Source organism: Panthera uncia, chromosome C2, assembly GCF_023721935.1.
Source record: "Panthera uncia isolate 11264 chromosome C2, Puncia_PCG_1.0, whole genome shotgun sequence".
NCBI lineage: Eukaryota > Metazoa > Chordata > Mammalia > Carnivora > Felidae > Panthera > Panthera uncia.
The window spans coordinates 4,802,452-4,821,628 of record NC_064810.1 but is presented as its reverse complement, the minus strand read 5'-3'; the positions used below and the strand labels follow the sequence as shown (position 1 = coordinate 4,821,628).

The 19,177-nt window shown below is 44.7% G+C and overlaps 1 protein-coding gene across 1 annotated transcript in view; it reads right to left on the bottom strand.

Moving 5' to 3' along the window:
- The window catches only part of LOC125921288 (Down syndrome cell adhesion molecule), a 507,313-nt gene that overhangs the window by 477,019 nt on the left and 11,117 nt on the right, over positions 1–19,177 (bottom strand). The window contains exons 2-3 of the mRNA XM_049628742.1: positions 16,721–17,038; positions 64–210 (exon numbers count right to left, since the gene is read on the bottom strand). Coding sequence (XP_049484699.1) covers positions 64–210; positions 16,721–17,038 — 465 coding nt within the window. The remainder of the gene's footprint in view (positions 1–63; positions 211–16,720; positions 17,039–19,177) is intronic.

Below are 19,177 nucleotides of genomic sequence, written 5' to 3'. Positions count from 1 at the left end.
TACCTGAAACGAGCACTGAGAAGATGAGCCCGGCGCCCTGCGCCCCGGACACGCCCAGCCTACCTGAGATGAGTACCACGGTGTCTTTCTCCCATGAGACCACGGTGACGTACGCCTCCACCGAGGAGGGGATAATGCACTTGAAGACCGCAACATTGCCTCTCATGGTTTTCTGGTCCTCCACACGGACTGTATAGGGCTCCCGTAAAACTGGAAGGCAAGGAGAGGACCGTTGGTAAGACCTTGGCAGGGGCTCATTCTGGGACAACCTCATTCGAATATACGCATGGTTGCTTACATATAGTGACTGCATCGACTACAGTTATTGCGAAATAAATTAGAGAAACCTGCAGTTCGTGTCTTGAAAACTTTCATTCCCTGGACAAATGCATTTTCCAAAGGGCAAGAGCATATCTAGAAACAGCTCATCTGCCCCCTTACATACACCTGGAAGGGAGAAGTAGCTTCTTCAAGGAGCCACGATCATAAGACACTGCTCTCCGTGTCCTTTGAGGACGAGGGAAGAATTTTCTGACTATAAAGAAGAAGGGGTTAAAAAAATCAAGAAAGGCAACCTCTCCTGAGAATTCTTAAAGACTATCTGATGATTAAAATAACTCCAAATAAGTAATCTTTTGTGCCAGCTGCAAAGCAGTTTTGGACACAATTATTCCACTTCCCGTGGCTTAGGGAAGGAGGCTGATGAGGAAGCCTCTGCCCAAGCACCTTAGGAGCACCCGGAAAACCTTCAGAGGAGACATCCATGAGCCAGATGTCTGGGTTAGAGGTGGGGTGGCAGTGGGACTCTTTGCCCGCCCTTCACGTCCACCTGACTGGGTTCACACCCAAGCCCAGCCACCTGCACAGTGAGTGAGTGCCCTAACCATCCACATAATGGGGATTTTGATGATAGACATCTACCACGAGGGCAATCATAATGACTCAGTCCGTTAATGTGGATACCGCACTCAGAATGGCACCTGCCACGAGCAGGTTGGGTGAAGCTACGTGGACCAACAGCCAGAACTGGATTCACGCCATCGCCTGATGTGGGGAGAGGCCTCTGCCTCCCGGATAAGGAGAAATCAGTGCTCTAATCCCAGCTGTGCCTCACCCCAGCTTGATAAATATGGAAGCAAGCCTCACTTCTGCAGACCTTTATTTTCCTCAGACTTAAAATGAGGGGGTTAGGACAGGAAGATTCTCAAAGTCTGAATTTCAGAAGTCTCTGGTTTTCTCCAACAGCCCCAGAGACAGCTTACTATCTCATCATCTAACCGGCTCTCTTGATATTTTTAGTCATCTACTGGCCAAATGTGTGCCAAGAAAACCGGCCATGAAATTAACTTTTAAAGAAATTGGCATACCGACAAAAATAGGAATGAGCTTCTAAAGGGGAATCTCTTCATAGGCACAGGTGAATGCTCAAGGAGAATGATCTTTAAGACTGGCACTGGTCCTGTGATATGCATTTTAGTATTAGAGTATGCCACTACTCAGAGTACGGCTCCCCAAACCCCGTTGGTAATATCAGTATTTATTATTTTCCCGACCTGAAGAATTTGTTCATTCCCGTCTCAAACCAGAGAGATTTTCAGAGGTTTGGGACTTTTCTGAGACCCGCATCCCTGCACTCCATCGCGGTCCCGTGCGATGTGCCAGGAGGCAATTTGACACCTCTTGCAAAAAAGTCCACCGGGCACCAGCTCAGGGTGCCCAAGGGCCTGGCATGAGAAACATCATCATCACACACAGGGGCAGGAGCTCACTTTGTACCGGAAAATACCTCGATAAATGAAACTCTGGGGAGAGTGGAGGTCTACAGTCATACGACGGAAAGAGGCGACAAAGAGGCAAAGTAACCAAAGTCATCAATGAACGAGAATTTGGGAGTGGTGGAGAGAAGAAGACAGAAGAGAGAAAGGGGTTGACAAGAGAAGAGGGAGGGACCGGACAACATGGCCAAGAGCCGCAGAGTCCCTCGGCACAGGGACAAGGCCACCTGAGCGAAGTGTAGGAGTCCAATGTAAGTCTGTGTGTTTGTAGGATGTTTGCTACAAGCCATAAAATCACTTGGGCTCCCCACACTTCCTGTGAACCCCACTTCACGCACATAAATGGCTCAGGTGGAGGAATTTGTAATGCAAATCAAAAACAGGGCGCCTCTCTCTCTGTCCCAGCCAGGAAGAGCAGGGACAAGGGAAGGTGCCCTTGGGAGACAGAAGGAGTGCCTTCCTAAAAGGCCTGCGGCCACGCACTAGGCCTGGTCACCGGAGCCACAAACATACAGTGACCAACTAGGGACTTGCCCTGTTTGTACCCAAAGTCCTGCAGCCTCGGAACCCCTCAGTCCGGGCCTCACACACAGCTTCCCGCTGGCCTCCCGTGAGCCAGGGTCAAATGTCTGGGACTTTTGTTCCTTCCAGCCCCCAAGCCAGCCCCAAAGAGCCCAGATCTCCTTGAATCAGGGCTACAAACTGGGTGCACCGCACCCCACCCAGCTCAGAGGGAACAGACGTCAAAGGAAACACTCCATTCCCTCACTAGATTCTTCCTTCTGCAAAGACAGACCACGCATGGGGCCTTTCAAAAAATTACTGTAAAACTTTTAAAAATGTTTGGCATACAGTCGATACTCAATAAATGCTCGGAGGATGAATACATAGACGTAACAGGGCTTCCTTTTACATGTACTTCTTTTTTTAATGATGTAATTTCTTTCTTTTTTTTTAATATAAATTATGGTCCAATTGGCTAACATATAGTGTGCACAGTGCGCTCTTGGTTTTGGGGGGTAGATTCTCGTGGTTCATTGCTTCCATACAACACCCAGTGCTCATCCCAACAAGTGCCCTCCTCAATGCCCACCACCCACACTTCTAACCCTATTGTAGAATATACATATATTCTACATTTGATTCTGTAGTCATTACCTATTATTTTTAAAAAGCGACCCGGGTTTTCACGATAGATCTCCCCCTTATGAGTAAAAATGTTTACTCCTGAGGCCCCCACAGCTTAAGAGGCCAAAACTACTATCGATCAGGATATACTTCTCACATTACAATACAAGTCTCCCAAGGTCACAGCGAGCCTCCCAGGATACTTGGGTAAATCTAGGCCTCACTACAACTAATTATGGGAACAGAGACCAGGCTGCAAGAGTAAGACCCAGGCAAACACTAAGTGTTATTTTAAACACGGCTGACATTTGCATCACAAAATAGCGTGACCTAGGTCTTGCACCCTGGGTCCTAAGCTGGGCTCTCCCCAGAGCAGATAGGAGCTGGGTGAAAGCGGCTGATCGTAGACAGGATCCCCGGAGAACCAGGGAGAGGCTGGGGAAGGAGCACAGGGCAGGGCGGGCAGCTAAGCCAGAGTGTGACTTCAGGGCAGTCCCAGCCTCCACCTGATCCGAGAGGAGCTGTGAACGTGAGTCCCGCCTCAGAGCTCCATCATCCCGTGCCAGGAGCTGGGACTTTATCCTCAGAGCAGTCTGTCCCTGGCTTGGGACTGGTCCCAGGGCAAGGCATTCCCAGGCACTTCCCACTCTGTTTGTGTGTGAAGCGGGTCCGGGGCACGAACAATCTTCTGAAGACTGTCTGTGTGGGTTCTCAGCAACCAGCACGCAGAGCCAGGGGATCTGACTCCAGGGCTACCGACGGGAGTCCGCCTCAGTCAAACTTACCAGCTCTGAAATCTTGCCGTTGAGATCTAAGGCGGTAAAAGGGATCAGAAGAGACAATCTGCAGTGACGTGGCTTGGGGGGAAAATCAGGCGTATATAGTGAGCAGAGATCACACAGCTGGTGTGCCTTTGTAGGACCCACCCCTCCCTGTTAGATGTCATCCTTCCAAATGGAAAGACCCTTTCAAACCCAAGTATTAGTAAACAAGGAACAGTCTCTTTTCACAGTCTACCATGAAAATAAATTTAAGCAAGTCAGGCCAAGCATCTGATTTGTGGGGCCCAGGGCAAATTGAAAATCCAGGACCTCTTATTTACCAAGGAGGGGAAAAGTGCCATAAGGATCCTAAAACTAGAAAACTTGCTCTTTTTTCCTGTGGTCTTTCTCTCACCCTGCCATGGTGTTTTTCATTCACTGCTCGATGACGCACTGCCTGGGGCACAGAACAACCACTGAGGCACTAAGCAGGTGCAGGCCTCACAGGTGCTCTGGGCCACACTTCACCGGGCACACACAGCCCACCAGCTGCAGGGCTCCCTTCTGCCGGTGTCTGGGCAGAAGTGCGAAGCCCCAGCCGGGGATGGGAAAGACAATCTCCCGTCTCCATTGCCTCAACCCACAGCGATCAGGCGACCTCTAAGAGATTGCAGCCTCCATGCTGGCTGGGGGAAGGGTGGCTTCTGCCATACCCCACTTGGGAGTGTCTGCACCCACTCCTATCCACACCCCACCCGGGCCCCGGCCAGGGGGGAAGGGGGCAGTGGCTGCTGGACAGGGACAGGGACAGGGAGCAGAGGCCAGGCAGGGCCAGGGCACCAGAGATCAGAGGGGCAGCAGTGGACACAGTGGGGTTAGGGAGGTGGAGGCTAAGTGGGGGGTCTGTGAACCCAGAAACTGGTGAGTGGGCTGTTGAGACCCCTTCTGGGGGAGGTGACATGAGGCAGGACCGTGTAAGAGCTGAGGCCCCAAGCTCCCAGAGCACATTCCAGTGCCCTATCACACTTCACTTACTAAACACAGAAAGATAAAAGCATTAAATGTTTCAAGATGGCAATGGGAGAAGTTTAACCCTAAGCTCTGGGACCCTCTCAGCACTGGGCCCTATGTGACTGCACTGCTCCCATCCCATGAGGTTGGTCCTGATCCAGACTCTATCCATGGAGCAATGGGGCGATGGCGTGCATTTGTAGGACCCACCTACAATGGGGGACGATGGGGTGGAGGTGAGTGAGGGGAAAGTGAAGAATTGGGCACTGCGGGGGGGGGGGGAAGGTAGGTCTGGGTGGCCTTCCTCCCCTGATGGGTTGGATTCAGACTGTTTCTACCCCTTTGATTTCTCCGTCCAAAGTGATAAACCACTAACAAATGTCCATGTGGGTTTCTCCGGAACAACAGAAGACTTAGGGCCAGGAGGAGGGTTGATGTCCATCTTTCCTGTTTGGGAAATGGTAATCTGAGGCACAACATGACCTCAAGCCACACTAGTTTTATAGAAATTGGTTTTTGTTCTATTGTATTGTGTAGCTGATTACTTAATAAATTAAGAGATATGCCTCAAACAATTACATCTTGAACACACCCTCATGTCAAGCACGGTCTCAGGGACTACGGAGATCCTAACCTCTATGGAACAATTAGCTGAAGAAGGCAAGTTCGGGTGGCAGAACTAGAAGAGAACAGAGACGAGGGCACAGGTGAGAGTCACAACAGGTAATAAGAATCTAGGGAAGGATTGAACCATGGAGCCTGTGAGTAGCTGGTGGGGAAGGAGGCACTTGAGCTGGCCCCGAAGGACAGGAAGATGCAGAGGTGGAGAGGAAAGAGAGAGGAGTGAAGGTGATATGAGCAGGGAACAATCCAGAAACTGTGAGGACTGGCCCAGTCCCTCTTAGCTAAACTGACTTCCCAACCACAATTCCTATGAACAACCAACAACAAGCCCACAGAGACCTCCTTCCCTTCACCTGAAAATGGAAATACTATCTACCTTGCCTGGTCGTGCAGATTAAAATAGAGAATGGCCGGGCACATGGGTGGCTCAGTCGGTTAAGCGTCCAACATCGGCTCAGGTCATCATCTCACAGTTTGTGAGTTTGAGCCCCTCCCTGGGCTCGCTGCTGTCAGTGCAGAGCCTGCTTTCGATCTTCTGTCCACCCCCGCTTCCCTCCCCCGCGCCTGCTCGTGCTCTCTCTCTCAAAAATAAATAAAACATTTTTTAAAAATGTAAAAACAAAATGAAAGAGAGAATGTCTTCAAGTGCTTGGCACAATGTCTAGCACACAACCGTTGTGTTCACTGCTCTCTCTGATCGCTGGCAAGGGGAGCTGATCTGAACTACCTTAGGCTCAAAGAGAAGACACCTTTGAAGACATGACTGCTTTGGAACCTGCAAGTGAGCTCTGGGAAGGGCACCTCAACCTCTTTCTCTTCGATTCTGGCTTCACCCTTCTCCTCTTCCACAGACAGGCTTCCTCTGGCTTTCTGGTTCCCATGGAGGATGGAAGGTGCCCCACCCACCTGAAGGTCCCTAAGCATCCTGAGGATAGATGGACACAGTCTCGGGACTTCAATTTCAAAATCAGAAAGCAGAGAAACCAATGAACCAGACTGGTTGGCTGCTCTCCCTCAGGACAATCACCTGTCACCAGAGGCTCAAGACTTTTTTGAGTGACGTGGATGCCAAGAGATACTTAAGAGGCTTCCTGTGGGCTGGGCAGAGAAGCACGGAGGTGCCCACCGAATGTGCAGTCCCTATCAGCTACTGTTTTTCTATTAACATCAAGGCAACTCTCTCAGGTGAATAGGTCAGCCAGATATTAGTACTTGCTTTGTCTTAAAACAACCTGATCAACATAAAATTGGGATAGGATAAAACAGCATGTTTACTGACAAGTTTTGACGTATGTATACACCTATGAGGTCACAACCAAGATAAGGAACAGACCCATCACCTGAAAAGTTCGCTTGTTCTCTTTTACAAACCCTCCCTCCCCACCCCCACCCCCTTTCACAGGCTACCACTGGTGTGCTTTCCATAATTACAGACTAGGTGACACATTTTAGAGTTTTATATAAATGGAGTCATACAGTGCATACATTTTTATCTGGCTTCTTTCACTCAGTATAGATATATTGAGATTCCTCGCCTGTTGCTGTGTTTACCAACACAGCACTCCGCCCCTCATCTGTGGTTTTCCTTTTCTTCATGGCTTCAGTTACCTTCGGTCAACCGAGGTCTGGAAGCACATGATCCCCCTTCTGACGTGTCATCAGAAGGTCAATGGTAAGCCGAAGGCTACATCACGATGCGTACTTCACTCACCCCATTTCATGTCACCTCAGAGGCACTTTATCATCTCACGTCACAAGAAGGGGGAGGACACTATAATAAGACATTTGGAGAGAGAGACCATATTCACATAGCTTTTATCACGGCACGTTGTTTTAATCATTCCGTTTTATCACTTTTGTTGTTAATCTCGGACTGGGCATCATTTATAAATGAAACTTTATCACAGAAATGTATGTATAGGAAAACACACAGTATATGTAGACTTTGTTACTATCCGTGGTTTCAGGCATCCACTGGGCATCTTGGAACACATCCCCCGTAGATAAGGTGGGGGGAGCTCTGTAATACATTCCTTTTCACCCCATTTTATGGTGGAACCACAATTTGTTTACTCAGTCATCTGTTGATGGGCTTTGACCCATTTTGGGCTATTGCAAATAAAGCTGCTATGAATATCCATGTAAAAGTTTTGGCTTCCTGGATTTGCTATGTTTTATAATTTATTGATTTTGACTCTGACTTATATTATTTCCTTTCTGCTTATATTAGTTTTAATTTGCTCTCCTTTTCTTGTTTTAGGATAGAAGCCAAGATCAGTATTTGAGACAATTTTTAATTTCTAATTGGGGTTTTTTAAACAATAAATGCCCCCCCCAGGCACTGTTTTAGTGGTGTCCCCAAAATTCTTTCTTAGATATTGGGCTTCCATTTTCACTCCATTCAAAATACCTTCTGGGGCACCTGGGTGGCTCAGTCGGTTAGGTATTCTTGGTTTCAGCTCAGGTCATGATCTCACGGTTTTGTGAGTTCGAGCCCCTCATCAGGCTCTGTGGCACAGAGCTTGCTTGGGATTCTCTCTCAAGAGTGTCTCTGCCGCTCCCCCACTCATGCTGTCTCTGTCTCTCTCAAAAATAAACTTAAATAAAAATACCTTCTAGTTTTCCTTCTGCTTTTTCTTTTACACCGACTATTTAGAAGTGTGTTATTTAGTATCCCAGTATTTGGGGATTTCCTGGAGTTGGTGACTGCTAACTTAGTTCCACTGCAGTCAAAGAACATATTTTATATAATTTTATTTTTAAAAAAATTCATCTGAGGGGGGCCTGGGTGGCTCAGTTGGTTAAGCGTCCGACTTCGGCTCCGGTTGTGATCCTGTGGTTCATGGGTTCATGGGTTCCACATCAAGCTGTGTGCTGTAAAAGCTTGCTTTGGATCCTCTGTCCCCCTCGTTCTCTGCCCCTCCCCCACTTGTGCATGTGCTGTATGTCTCTCAAAAATAAATAAACATTAAAAAAAATAAAAAATCCACCTCGGACTTGCTTCATTTCCCATAATATGGTTTGGTAAATTTCCGTGTGACCTTAAAAAGTGTATGTATTGTGCCACTGTTGGATTCAATGTTCTCTATTTAAACGTCAATGTGGTCGAATATCTAACACTGCCCTTCAAGTATTCTCTATTCTTGCTGATTCTGTCTACTGCTCCTTAATAAAAAAGGGATATTGAAATCTCCAATGATAAAGTTTGACTTGTCTGTTTCTCCTAGAAATTTTACTCTTGTTTTTTTTGTTATTTAAATTCAAATTAGTTAACATACGACGTAGTCTTGGCTTCAGGGGGAGAACCCAGTGATTCATCTCTTACATACAACATCCAGTGTTCATCTCAACAAGCGCCCTCCTCAATACCCATCAGCCATTTAGCCCATCCCCTCACCCACCTCCCCTCCGGCAATCCTGTTTGTGCTCTGTATTTGAGTTTCTTATGATTTACCTTCCTCTCTGTTTTTATCTTATTTTTCCTTCCCTTCCCCAATGTTATCTGTCGTGTTTCTCAAATTCCACATGAATGCAATTATATGGTATCTTTCTTTCTCTGATTTATTTCGCTTAGAATACTACCCTCTAGTTCCATCCACATTGTTTCAAATGGCAAGATTTCATTCTTTTTCATTGCTGATTAGTTTTCCATTGTGTGTGTGTGTGTGTGTGTGTGTGTGTGTGTGTACCACCACATCTCCTTTATGCCTTCATCAGTTGATGGACATTTGGGCTCTTTCCATAATTTGGCCATGACTGGTTTTTACTTCATGTATTTTGAAGTGCTGACCTAAGGGGCATAAACATTTAGAATGGTCAATATCTTCTGAATTAAATGACTCTTTTATATTATGAAATGACCTTTAGCCCTGGTAATATTCTTTGCTATGAAATACACTTTGATATTAATGTACTTACTCTAGATTTCTTCTGATATTTTTGATTAAATGTATTTGACTTGATGAGCATAATACATATTTTCCCATCCTGTTACCTTTAACATATCTGCATCTTTATATTTAAAGTACATTTCAGGGTGTCTGGGTGGCTCCTTCAGTTAAGCATCTGACTGTTGATTTCAGCGCAGGTCATAATCTCACAGTTCATGGGATTGAATCCCATGCTAACAGCGCAGAGCCTGCTTGGGATTCTCTCTTTCCCTCGCTCTCTGCCCCTCCCCCACTCACATGCACTCTCCCTTTCACTTTCTCTCTACCAAAGTAAATAAATATTTTTAAATTTTTTTTAAAAATAAAGTACACTTCTTTTAAACAGTATTTGAATCTAATCTAGCAATCGCTGCCTTTTAATTGGGATAATTATAACATTAATATTTAATGTGAATATTGGTATGGTTAGGTTTAAATTCATCATCTTGTTATTTTATTTCTATTTTCACCATCTATTGTTTCCTTTTTCCTATTTTTTCATTATATGTTTAGCACTGAAATTTTTTTGAGTCGTTCCATTTTGTTCCTCCTTGATTAGCTTATTAGTCATAATTCTCTGTTTTGCTATTTTAGCGGATGCTGTACATCTTAGACTATACATCTATAACTTATCATAATCTATAGTCAGGTGATATTATACAACTTCACATATAAAAAAATAACCTTACAATATTATACTGCCACATCTCTACTCCAGGCCTTAATGCTATTAATTACCATCCATTTTATTTAGACATATGTTACAAACTCCACAAGTTATTATTATTATTTTTGTTTAAATAGATGATCTTTTAAAAGATTATAAATCTTTTAGAATCTATTATAAATACCAAAAAAATTATGATTTAAAGCCATCTACAGATTTCCAATGGCATTTTTCACAGAATCCTAAAATTTTTATGAACCATAAGAGCCCATGAATGTCCAAAACAATCTTGAGAAAGAACAAAGCCAGAGGTATCATGCTCCCTGATTTCAAACTATACTACAATGCTATAGTAATCCAGAAAGTATAGTACTCACACAAAAACAGACACATAGATCAGTGGAATAGGACAGAGAGCCCAGAAATAAACGCATGCATTTGTGGTCAATTAATCCATGACAAAGGAGGCAAGAATATACAAGGGGGGAAAGACAATCTCTTTAATAAATGGTGCTGGGAAAACTGGACAGCCACATGCAAAAGAATGAAACTGGACCACTTTCTTGCACCATATCAACACACTAAAATCAACTCAAAATGGATTAAAAACTTGAATGTAAGACCTAGAAACTCCTAGAAGAAACTCCTAGAAGAAAACATAGACAACACTCCTAGAAAAGGGAAAAAAAAACACAGGCAGTAAGCTCTTTGACATTTGTCTTAGCAATATTTTTTTGGACCGGTCTCCTCATACAAGGATAAGTAAAGCTAAAATAAACAAGTGGGACCACATTGAACTAAAAAGCTTCTGCAGAGTGAAAGAAACCATATCAAAAATGAAAAGGCAACCCACAGAATGGGAAAAGATATTTGCAAATCAAACATCTGACAAGGGTTAATACCCAAAATATATAAAGAACTCATAGCACTTAATATCAAACAACAACAAACACAAAAAAACAATCTGATTAAAGATTGGGAAGGCATTTCAAAGACATGGAGATGACCAACAGGCATATGAAAAGATGCTCAATATCATTAATCATCAAGGAAATGAGGTATCACCTCACACTGCTCAGATTTTCTATTATCAAAAAGACAAGAAATAGTAAGTGTTGGCGAGGACATAGAGAAAAGGGAACCCTCATGTACTGTTGGTGGGGATGTAAAATGGCACAGCCACCAGGGAAAACCATACGAAGGTTCCTCAAAGAGTTTAAAGCAGAACCACCATACAGTCCAACACTTCTACTTCTGGATGTTTCTCCGAAACAAAAACAAAACACCAGTTCAAAGAGATATATGCACCCCTATGTTCCCTGCAGTGCTATTTACAATAGCCAAGATATGAAAGCAACCTACGTGTCCACAGACAGGAAGATAAGGAATATACGGGGAGGGGAGTGAGTGTGTGTGTATAAAACAGAATATTACTCAGACATAAGAAAGACGAAATCGTGCCATTTGCGACAACATGGACAGGTCTAGAGGGTATTAGGCTAAATGACATAAGTCAGAGACAGATAGCACATCAGTTTACTTATACGTGGAATCTTAAAAAAAAACAAAACAAAAACAAAAAAAAAATAGAACAAATGAACAAACAAAACAAAACAGAAATAGACTTATGGACACAGAAAACAAACTGCTGGTTACCAGAGCAGGGAGGTGAACTAGGTAAAGGGGATTAGGAGGTACAAACCTCCAGTTATAAAATAAATAAGTCATGGGAATATAATGTAAAGCACAGGGAACAGACTCAGTAATATTGTAATAACGTTTTGTGGTGATGGGTGGTAACTAGACTTACCAGGAAGATCATCTTTTAATGTGTAAAAATATCAAATCACTATGAGGTACATCTGAAACTAATAGGATATTGCATGTCGGTTATACTTTAATTCTAGAAAAACGTAATTTCTTTACCCATATAGCTACCATTGTCATTCTTCTTCCCTTCCAGCAGATCCAAGAACCCATCAGGAGCCATTTATCTTATGATGGTAGAACTTCCTTTAAGATTTCTACAAGCGCAGGTCAGCTGCTGCTAAATTCTTCCAGCTTTCGTGTGTCCAAAAAAAAAAAAAAGCCTTTATTTCACCTTTATTTTTGAAAAATACTTCTAGCGGGCATAGATTTCTAGATTTACGAATTACACTTCCTTTCAGTATTTTAAAGGTGTTGCTTCTCTGTCTTCTCACATTGATTCTGAAGGGAAATCTGCTGCTGTTCCTGTTTTTATTCTTCCCTGTGTAACGTGTCTTTTTCCTCTGACCGTTTCTAACATTTTGTCTTTAGACTGGTCCTGAGAAATTTGATTCTGATGGGCGTCGGTGGAATTTTCTTCGTGTACCTTGTGCTTGGGGTTTGTTGAGTTCCTTGGATCTTCAAGTTTATGGTTTTTATCAAATTTGAAAAATTTTAGCCAGTATTTCCACTCTTCATCTATTTTGTTTGTTTGTTTTCCCATCCATTCCTTTGGGGACTCTGTTTGTATACCAAGCTCCCCGAAATAATGTTTTCACTTCTTTTGGAATAGATTTTATTTTTTAGAGCCATTTGTAGGTTTATAGAAAACTTCCACAGAAAGTACAGAGTGTTCCCATGCACTCTCTTCACCCCACCCCTGCAGTCTCTCTCATGGTTATCAAGTTGCATTAGTTCATCAGTGTTATATACATTTGTTACAATTCATGAGTAGTATTTATACATTGTTATTAACTAAAGCTCATAGTTTACATGAAGGTTCTTTCCATGCTGTGCAGTTCCATGAAGAATGTCATGTAGGGGCGCTTAGGTAGCTCAGTCGGTTAAGTGTCTGACTCTTGATTTTGGCTCAGGTCATGATCTCACGGCTCTCGTGAGTTCGAGCCCCACACTGGGCTCTGTGCTGACAGTAGGGAGCCTGCCTGGGATGTTCTCTCCCTTTCTCTCTCTGCCCCTCCCCCACTCACACTTGCACACTCTCTCTCTCTCTCTTCTCTCTCTCAAAATAAATAAATACTTAAGAAAAAAAAAGAATGCCATGTATCCACCATTAAGGTATCATCCAGAACGGAGGCATCACTGCCTTAAAAATGTCCTGTTATCCACTTATCCGTCCCTCCTTTCCTCCCCTGGAGCCCCTGGAAGCCACTGATCTTTTTATTGTCTCTATAGTTTCACCCTTTCCAGAATGTGTGTGAGTGGGAATCACAGTTTATAACCTTTTCAGATCGGCTTCTTTCACTTAGTGAGATGCATTTAAGGTTCTTCCCTGTCTTTTCAAAACTTGGTAGCTTGTTTCTTTACATTGCTTAATAGTATTCCATTGTATAGATTCACCATAGTTTGTTTATTGTTAAAGAAAAAAATTGTAATTATTCTGATGCTTGTTAAAATGTAAAGGAAGACTTTATTCAAGACTGTTGTAATAGGACTCACGACTATTCCAGCAGGCTCGGAGAGAAATTTTTCTCAACTCCAAACAGAGCGAGGAGAAGTGGGGTTTTCTAGCCAAAGGGCAGAGTGTGGGTCTCAGCAGGAGGAAGATTTAGCAAGACGATACATCAAGGCCAAAGGTAGGACAGACTCACCCATCAAAGTAAGAATGAGGAACTTGATCAGAACTACGAGGGGCCAGATGTCAAAGGGAGGGGAGGACTGAGTAGGAGTTTTACTGAAACTGGGCTGGGGGAGGGGCGCCTGGGTGGCTCAGTTGGCTGGGCTTCCGACTTCGGCTCGGGTCATGATCTCACAGCTTTGGGTTCGAGCCCCAGCCACAGTCAATGAAGGAGGAAACAACCACTAGAATCTCTTTGTACTTGCCCAAGGTCATACTGCTAGGGGCAGTATGGGCCCCTATTTGCTAGGGGGGGGGGGGGGGGGAGGGGAAGTACAGCTGCATTCTGCATCCTGTCCTTGGAACAGAAAGGGGAAGAAGGCCTTTGATGTGCAAGGTGACCAGCCTTGCGGATTCATGTGACATTATGATAGGAAAAGGTATGATAAAACAGGCCCAGAGGGAAGGATTAGGACCTGAGGTGGGGGGAGGGGGGGGAGTCCTATTTTGGAACAATGCTGGGAGTATCTGACCACAGAAACCCCCCTCCCCCACCCAGGCGTAAGGTTCCTCTTACGAATGTAACAGACCCACCTACTCCCCCTCAGGTTTCTCTCGGGAATGTGACAAAAGACCTAAGTATGGCCATAGACCACCCCTCGTACAATGAGAGCCAATCAGGAACGGACACCCCAGCACCTAGAGCCATGAGGCCCATAAGGGTGGGACCTGAGAGGGACCGAGGGAAAGGGAGGGGGGAGGGCTGACCAGAACCTTCTACGACAAGGATCCTTGCCTGTGGTCCTGGGGCATTCACTTTCAAAGGGCCCCTCTCTGTAAAGAGAGCTTTCCTATTTTTCTTACTTTTCAATCTTACAGTCTAATAAACTTCTGCCTGGAGCTCATTTTGTGTCCACTTCATTCTTCTAAGCAGCGAGACTGTGAATCCTGGGTACCGAAGTAAAAACTCCTGCAACATGACAGAGGAACCATCCCGCTTTGGTGACACCAACACCTAAGTCAAAGTCACTGAAAAATGTCAAGAATGAGAATTCCCTGAACCACCAAAGGAGGGATGATGAGACCATTTTACCTAAAGGATTACTCCACGAAAATCCCAGCCCCAATCCAGAGGGACACTGAGGCACGCAGACCTGAGATGAGGCACCACCCGGGGGGCCAGCCCCCATTCTGCTCAACTCTACCCTATACCTGTCACTGGGTAGCGTCACCGGTCACCCACCACCTGCTCTTGCAAACGGCCATCCGGTTCTACACGAGCATCTACATAAAAATGGGGAAACCAGATTTTCAAGCATCCAATAAAAAAAGCTAAAAGACCATTACAGTCATAATGTCTTCACAACAAGAAGGAAAGTCAAATGGGAAAATAAATTGCATTTGGGCAGCGTGCCTGTCCATCTCGTGAGTCCACACCGAGGCAGCAAACACACGTCTGTCTGCTGCACGTGTACTCAGTACGATTCGATGTCGGGAATACGCACACGTGAACAGCAAGAACGTACTTCTGCAGAAGTGGAAGGAACAGCCACCAGACAAGGCGATGTGATTTCCACCCCCCCGACACATTCAGTGGCACGCAAAAGCAATCGATTCCATGACGAATTTCAAAAACGGCAGTTAGACAGGAGTAAGCACTTAATTCCTTATCTGACAAGAAACCCAAGACAGAAACAGCGCATTAACACACACACACAAGCACAGCTGTTTGAAGTCCCAGGTTCTTCTGTAAGTGGCGCTTTGTAGGCTCTAAATATGTTTCTGTAAACACATCATGAACACTGTCAGCCTGTCAAGTGAAAGGCACTCCCTATGTCCTCCTGACTGTCAGGTTTAGAGGTCTCCCTACAAATTGCATTTGCTTTATTTTAATTATTTGGGGTATCAGCTTTTCATATCTGCTGATTAAAGCCCGTCTTTTTCTTCCTTTCTCAAGTACGTTCTTGCTCAGGTGCTGGGATTCGTGAGCGTGTCAGAGAGATCAAAACAGAGTTGGGAAAATGAGTCACTAGCAGAATGAACTGTAGTCTAATGTTTGATTGCTTACATCAAAGAGATCATATGCAGGAATCCAGAAACATCTCATAATTTGCTCATGTTGCAAAGCCTTCAAGAAGCATCTCCTTACTTGCCACAGAAATTATAACCAGGCTCCCCCAGCTACCTGGGGCCTAAGATAACAATCAGAGCCACCTTCTCTTTGCCCTGACCTTGTATTGTGTCAGTCTCCTGTAGTATTTGTAGGGTGAAGCTTAAAAAAACCTAAAATGCTGTTTGCTAACTAGAATCTAGCTGTGAGTTAGTTTTTCGGAGCTTTGTTCAATCTGTAAAATGACACAATGTGTCCTGTATGTGTAACTTTTTTATGTCTGGGGATCTCAGACTGTATTCCTCGGCTGACTTATAGAAATTGGGGCATCTGGGCGGCTCAGTGGGTTAAGCATCTGAGTTCGGCTCAGATTGTGATCTCAAGGCTTGTGAGTTCAAGCCCCACCTCGGGTTCTCTGCTGGAGACCACTTCGGATCCTCTGTCCCCTTCTCCCTCTCTCTGCCCCTCCCCTCCCTTGAAAATAAAATAATATATATATATATGTATATATGTGTATATATATATGTATATATATGTGTGTGTGTGTATGTATATATATATATATATATATATATATATATATGGTATTAAAAAGAATACAACCAATTCAGGATTTATTCATTGACAATATTCCAGCAACCTGTGACACAGCGAAAAAAGTTTAAAATGCTCCTTTTTTAATTTCACGAATACAAGAATATTAGACCTATTGTGTGTTTCATTTCCAGTTACATCACACCTTGATGCCAAAGTTTTGTTCCACTTCAGCTCTGTGTCCCTCCTCTCTCCCCTTTTCCTCCCCGCCCCCACACTGCCTGCCTCTAGGGGAGGAAAGAGCAGAGACAGGGCAGGAAGCAAACACAGTGGACTTGAGACACTGAAAGTCCGAGTCAGAGTATCAATCAGTCAAAACACAATACGTCTGCAGCTTGAACTTCACCCACTTGCTATCGCTAATTCCACGTCTTAGCTCCAGCGACACAAGGCATTTTGAAAGCCCGTCAAGGGATGCTCTGACGTCTCAAAGAAGCTGTCAGGAGTGCCGGAATGATCCGACCACAGGGTTTTTTTCATTAGTCCTCAGCTGATGATGGTTTACTATGTGTCAACACCCACCTCCCCCAACCCCCCCAAAGCAGGCACAGAAGGAACAAAGCAGAGGAAACGTACTCACCAGCCTTGATGTGGACATCCTGACTTCTAATTTTCCCTGAAGGATTTTCAGCTGTGCAATAGTAAGTATTATCATGGATTAAGGTACTAAAGCTTGAAGGAGGGAAGGGGAAAATTTGGAGAGTGCCGTTGGGGTGGACGTGGCGGATCCCGGGGACATCGTAGATCTCCTCGCCCGTTGCTAGGTACCATCTGAGAGACACAGGAGGGATGCCTGCAGCAGGGCAGGGCACCAGGGTCCCCGTGGTGCTCGCAAACACTACCTCTTGCAGAGATGCATTGACAAAGTAGAGGCTGGAGTGAAGGTCCTCACTGAAAACTACAAGAAGACAACACAAGAATTGGTCAGGGAGGTGCACGCTCTGAACTTGGCCTTCAATCAGCCTGGCCTCAGAAGGTTGTTCTGATAAACAATCGCCAGGTTTGACTACAACGAAACCATTCAAAATTGCTCCACTATGGACACAGAGGCCGGTACGAACAAATAAGGCGTCAACTCATTTCACACACTCTGTACACAAACTGCGAAGTTACCCTGGACCTTAACTTGTGACAGTTTACTTACCAGCCCGTTCCCCACACCCTGCTCTGTCTCCACAGGAATGACCACTACTGGGAATCATGCTCTGTGTTTCGTATTCCTCTATTGTTTGTCTCCCCCTCTAGAACGTAAGACCCCTGAGAAAAGTGTCATGATTCGCTCACCCTGTCACCTAGAGTGCAGAGCCTGGCAGCCAGCAGGTGCTTGATAAGCACAAGCTAAAAGGATGAAGGACTGGATCCAGTTGCTAGGGCTAAATTGCTCTGGGTGGGAGGCACACTGAGACATATTCTCGAACGAAATTAGTCACAATTTTTACAAATGAAAATCTACGTTTGTATGTAAAACGTTTTTTTGAAAAGCACAACTGATTTTCTACAAATAGCATCAAAGCAATGGTGCATTTGTTTTTTTTTTTTTATGTTTATTTATTTTTGACAGGGAGAGAGTGACAGAGCATGAGCCGGGGAGGGGGAGAGAGAGACACACACAGAATCCGAAGCAGCCACCAGGCTCCGAGCGGTCAGCACAGAGCCCGACGCGGGGCTCGAACTCACGAGCTGCGAGATCATGACCTGAGCCGAAGTCGGACGTTTAACCGACTGAGCCACCCAGGCGCCCCTCAACAGGGCATTTTTTACTCAAAAATGGGCAGCGGTGATAATGAGAACTTTGACAGCTGTATCATTCAATCCCACCGGCCCGTGGCAGCTTCCTCTTCTGGTCCAACTGCCCACGTGCCGTATGCACCTCTATGATAATTCTATGTAATAATGCGAATACATAAACCATGCCATTGTTATAGGCTATGCTTCATTCTCTTAACGCCGTTTCATATACAAGATTCCATATTTCTATACAGACCTTCCAAGTAAATAGTGGATGCAGATTATATATAACATGATTCTCTGAACTTTTTTCCTGATCTTATTTAAACTGTTTTCATTGCTACGAGTAAGATATCTGCAAACCTCTTCACACATAGTTGGCTTTTTAATTCATTTACTGAGTGCCTATGTTGCACTCGGTAACCAGTAGTCACAGTGTCACTTCCATGAACAAAGGGAACAACTTCTACAATCCAAAAATTAACCAAAGGTTTTAAAACGCTTTGAAGACCTACCTCGCAGACATTTGTGCTTCTATGTGACTTTCTAAAAACAAACGCACTCTTAGTCACATATTCACGCGAGAAAAGACACCCTCGACGCCTGGAATTAGTCTCACTGGGCAGAGATGAGAATATCATTTACTGAGCGCCTATACCATCCCAGGCAATGCTGTGATCCTCAAGGTGTTCTTTTAGTCTTGTGAACAGGAGCTCTGCCAGGAGAGCACAGGCTCCACTTTACGGAAGAAGAGGTGGGGATTTTGTCACTTGACCGTGGATTCAGGGCTAGGAGCTCACAGAGGCCAGATTCGGTCTTTCTGATGAAGATTTACTTTCAGCATATGGCTGCCTTTCCTCTGTAAAGCCAAATCCCGGAGAAGCTGTGTTTAGGACAGTCAGCAACCCCCAGGTATCTCATCTGAACATCTACCCGCTTCCTGCTGATCTGTCTCAGCAGAAGTGTCCACCAGCTTGCCCACTGGAACCAGTGCTGACTACTTCTGAGCTGAGAAAAGAGGGGACACCATGGAGGAAACACCACCATGCCAGAAGATGGTGGAGAAAAAGCCACTTTGTAAAAGTGACAGACTCACTCAAAGAGAAGACAGGCAAGGGCGGGGGTGGGGGGGGGGGTTGTTCATCAAGTAGTAAGTTTGATGGCTTTCTCTCCCAACCATAACTAAAATCTTTAGCAATGCTCCATAAATCAGAATAGCAATGAAAATTATTGCTAACTAAGAAATTGGCTCAGATCGGAAGCACAGTTAATAGTTAAACATTACAGCTTTCAACTCAAATAAAAATGC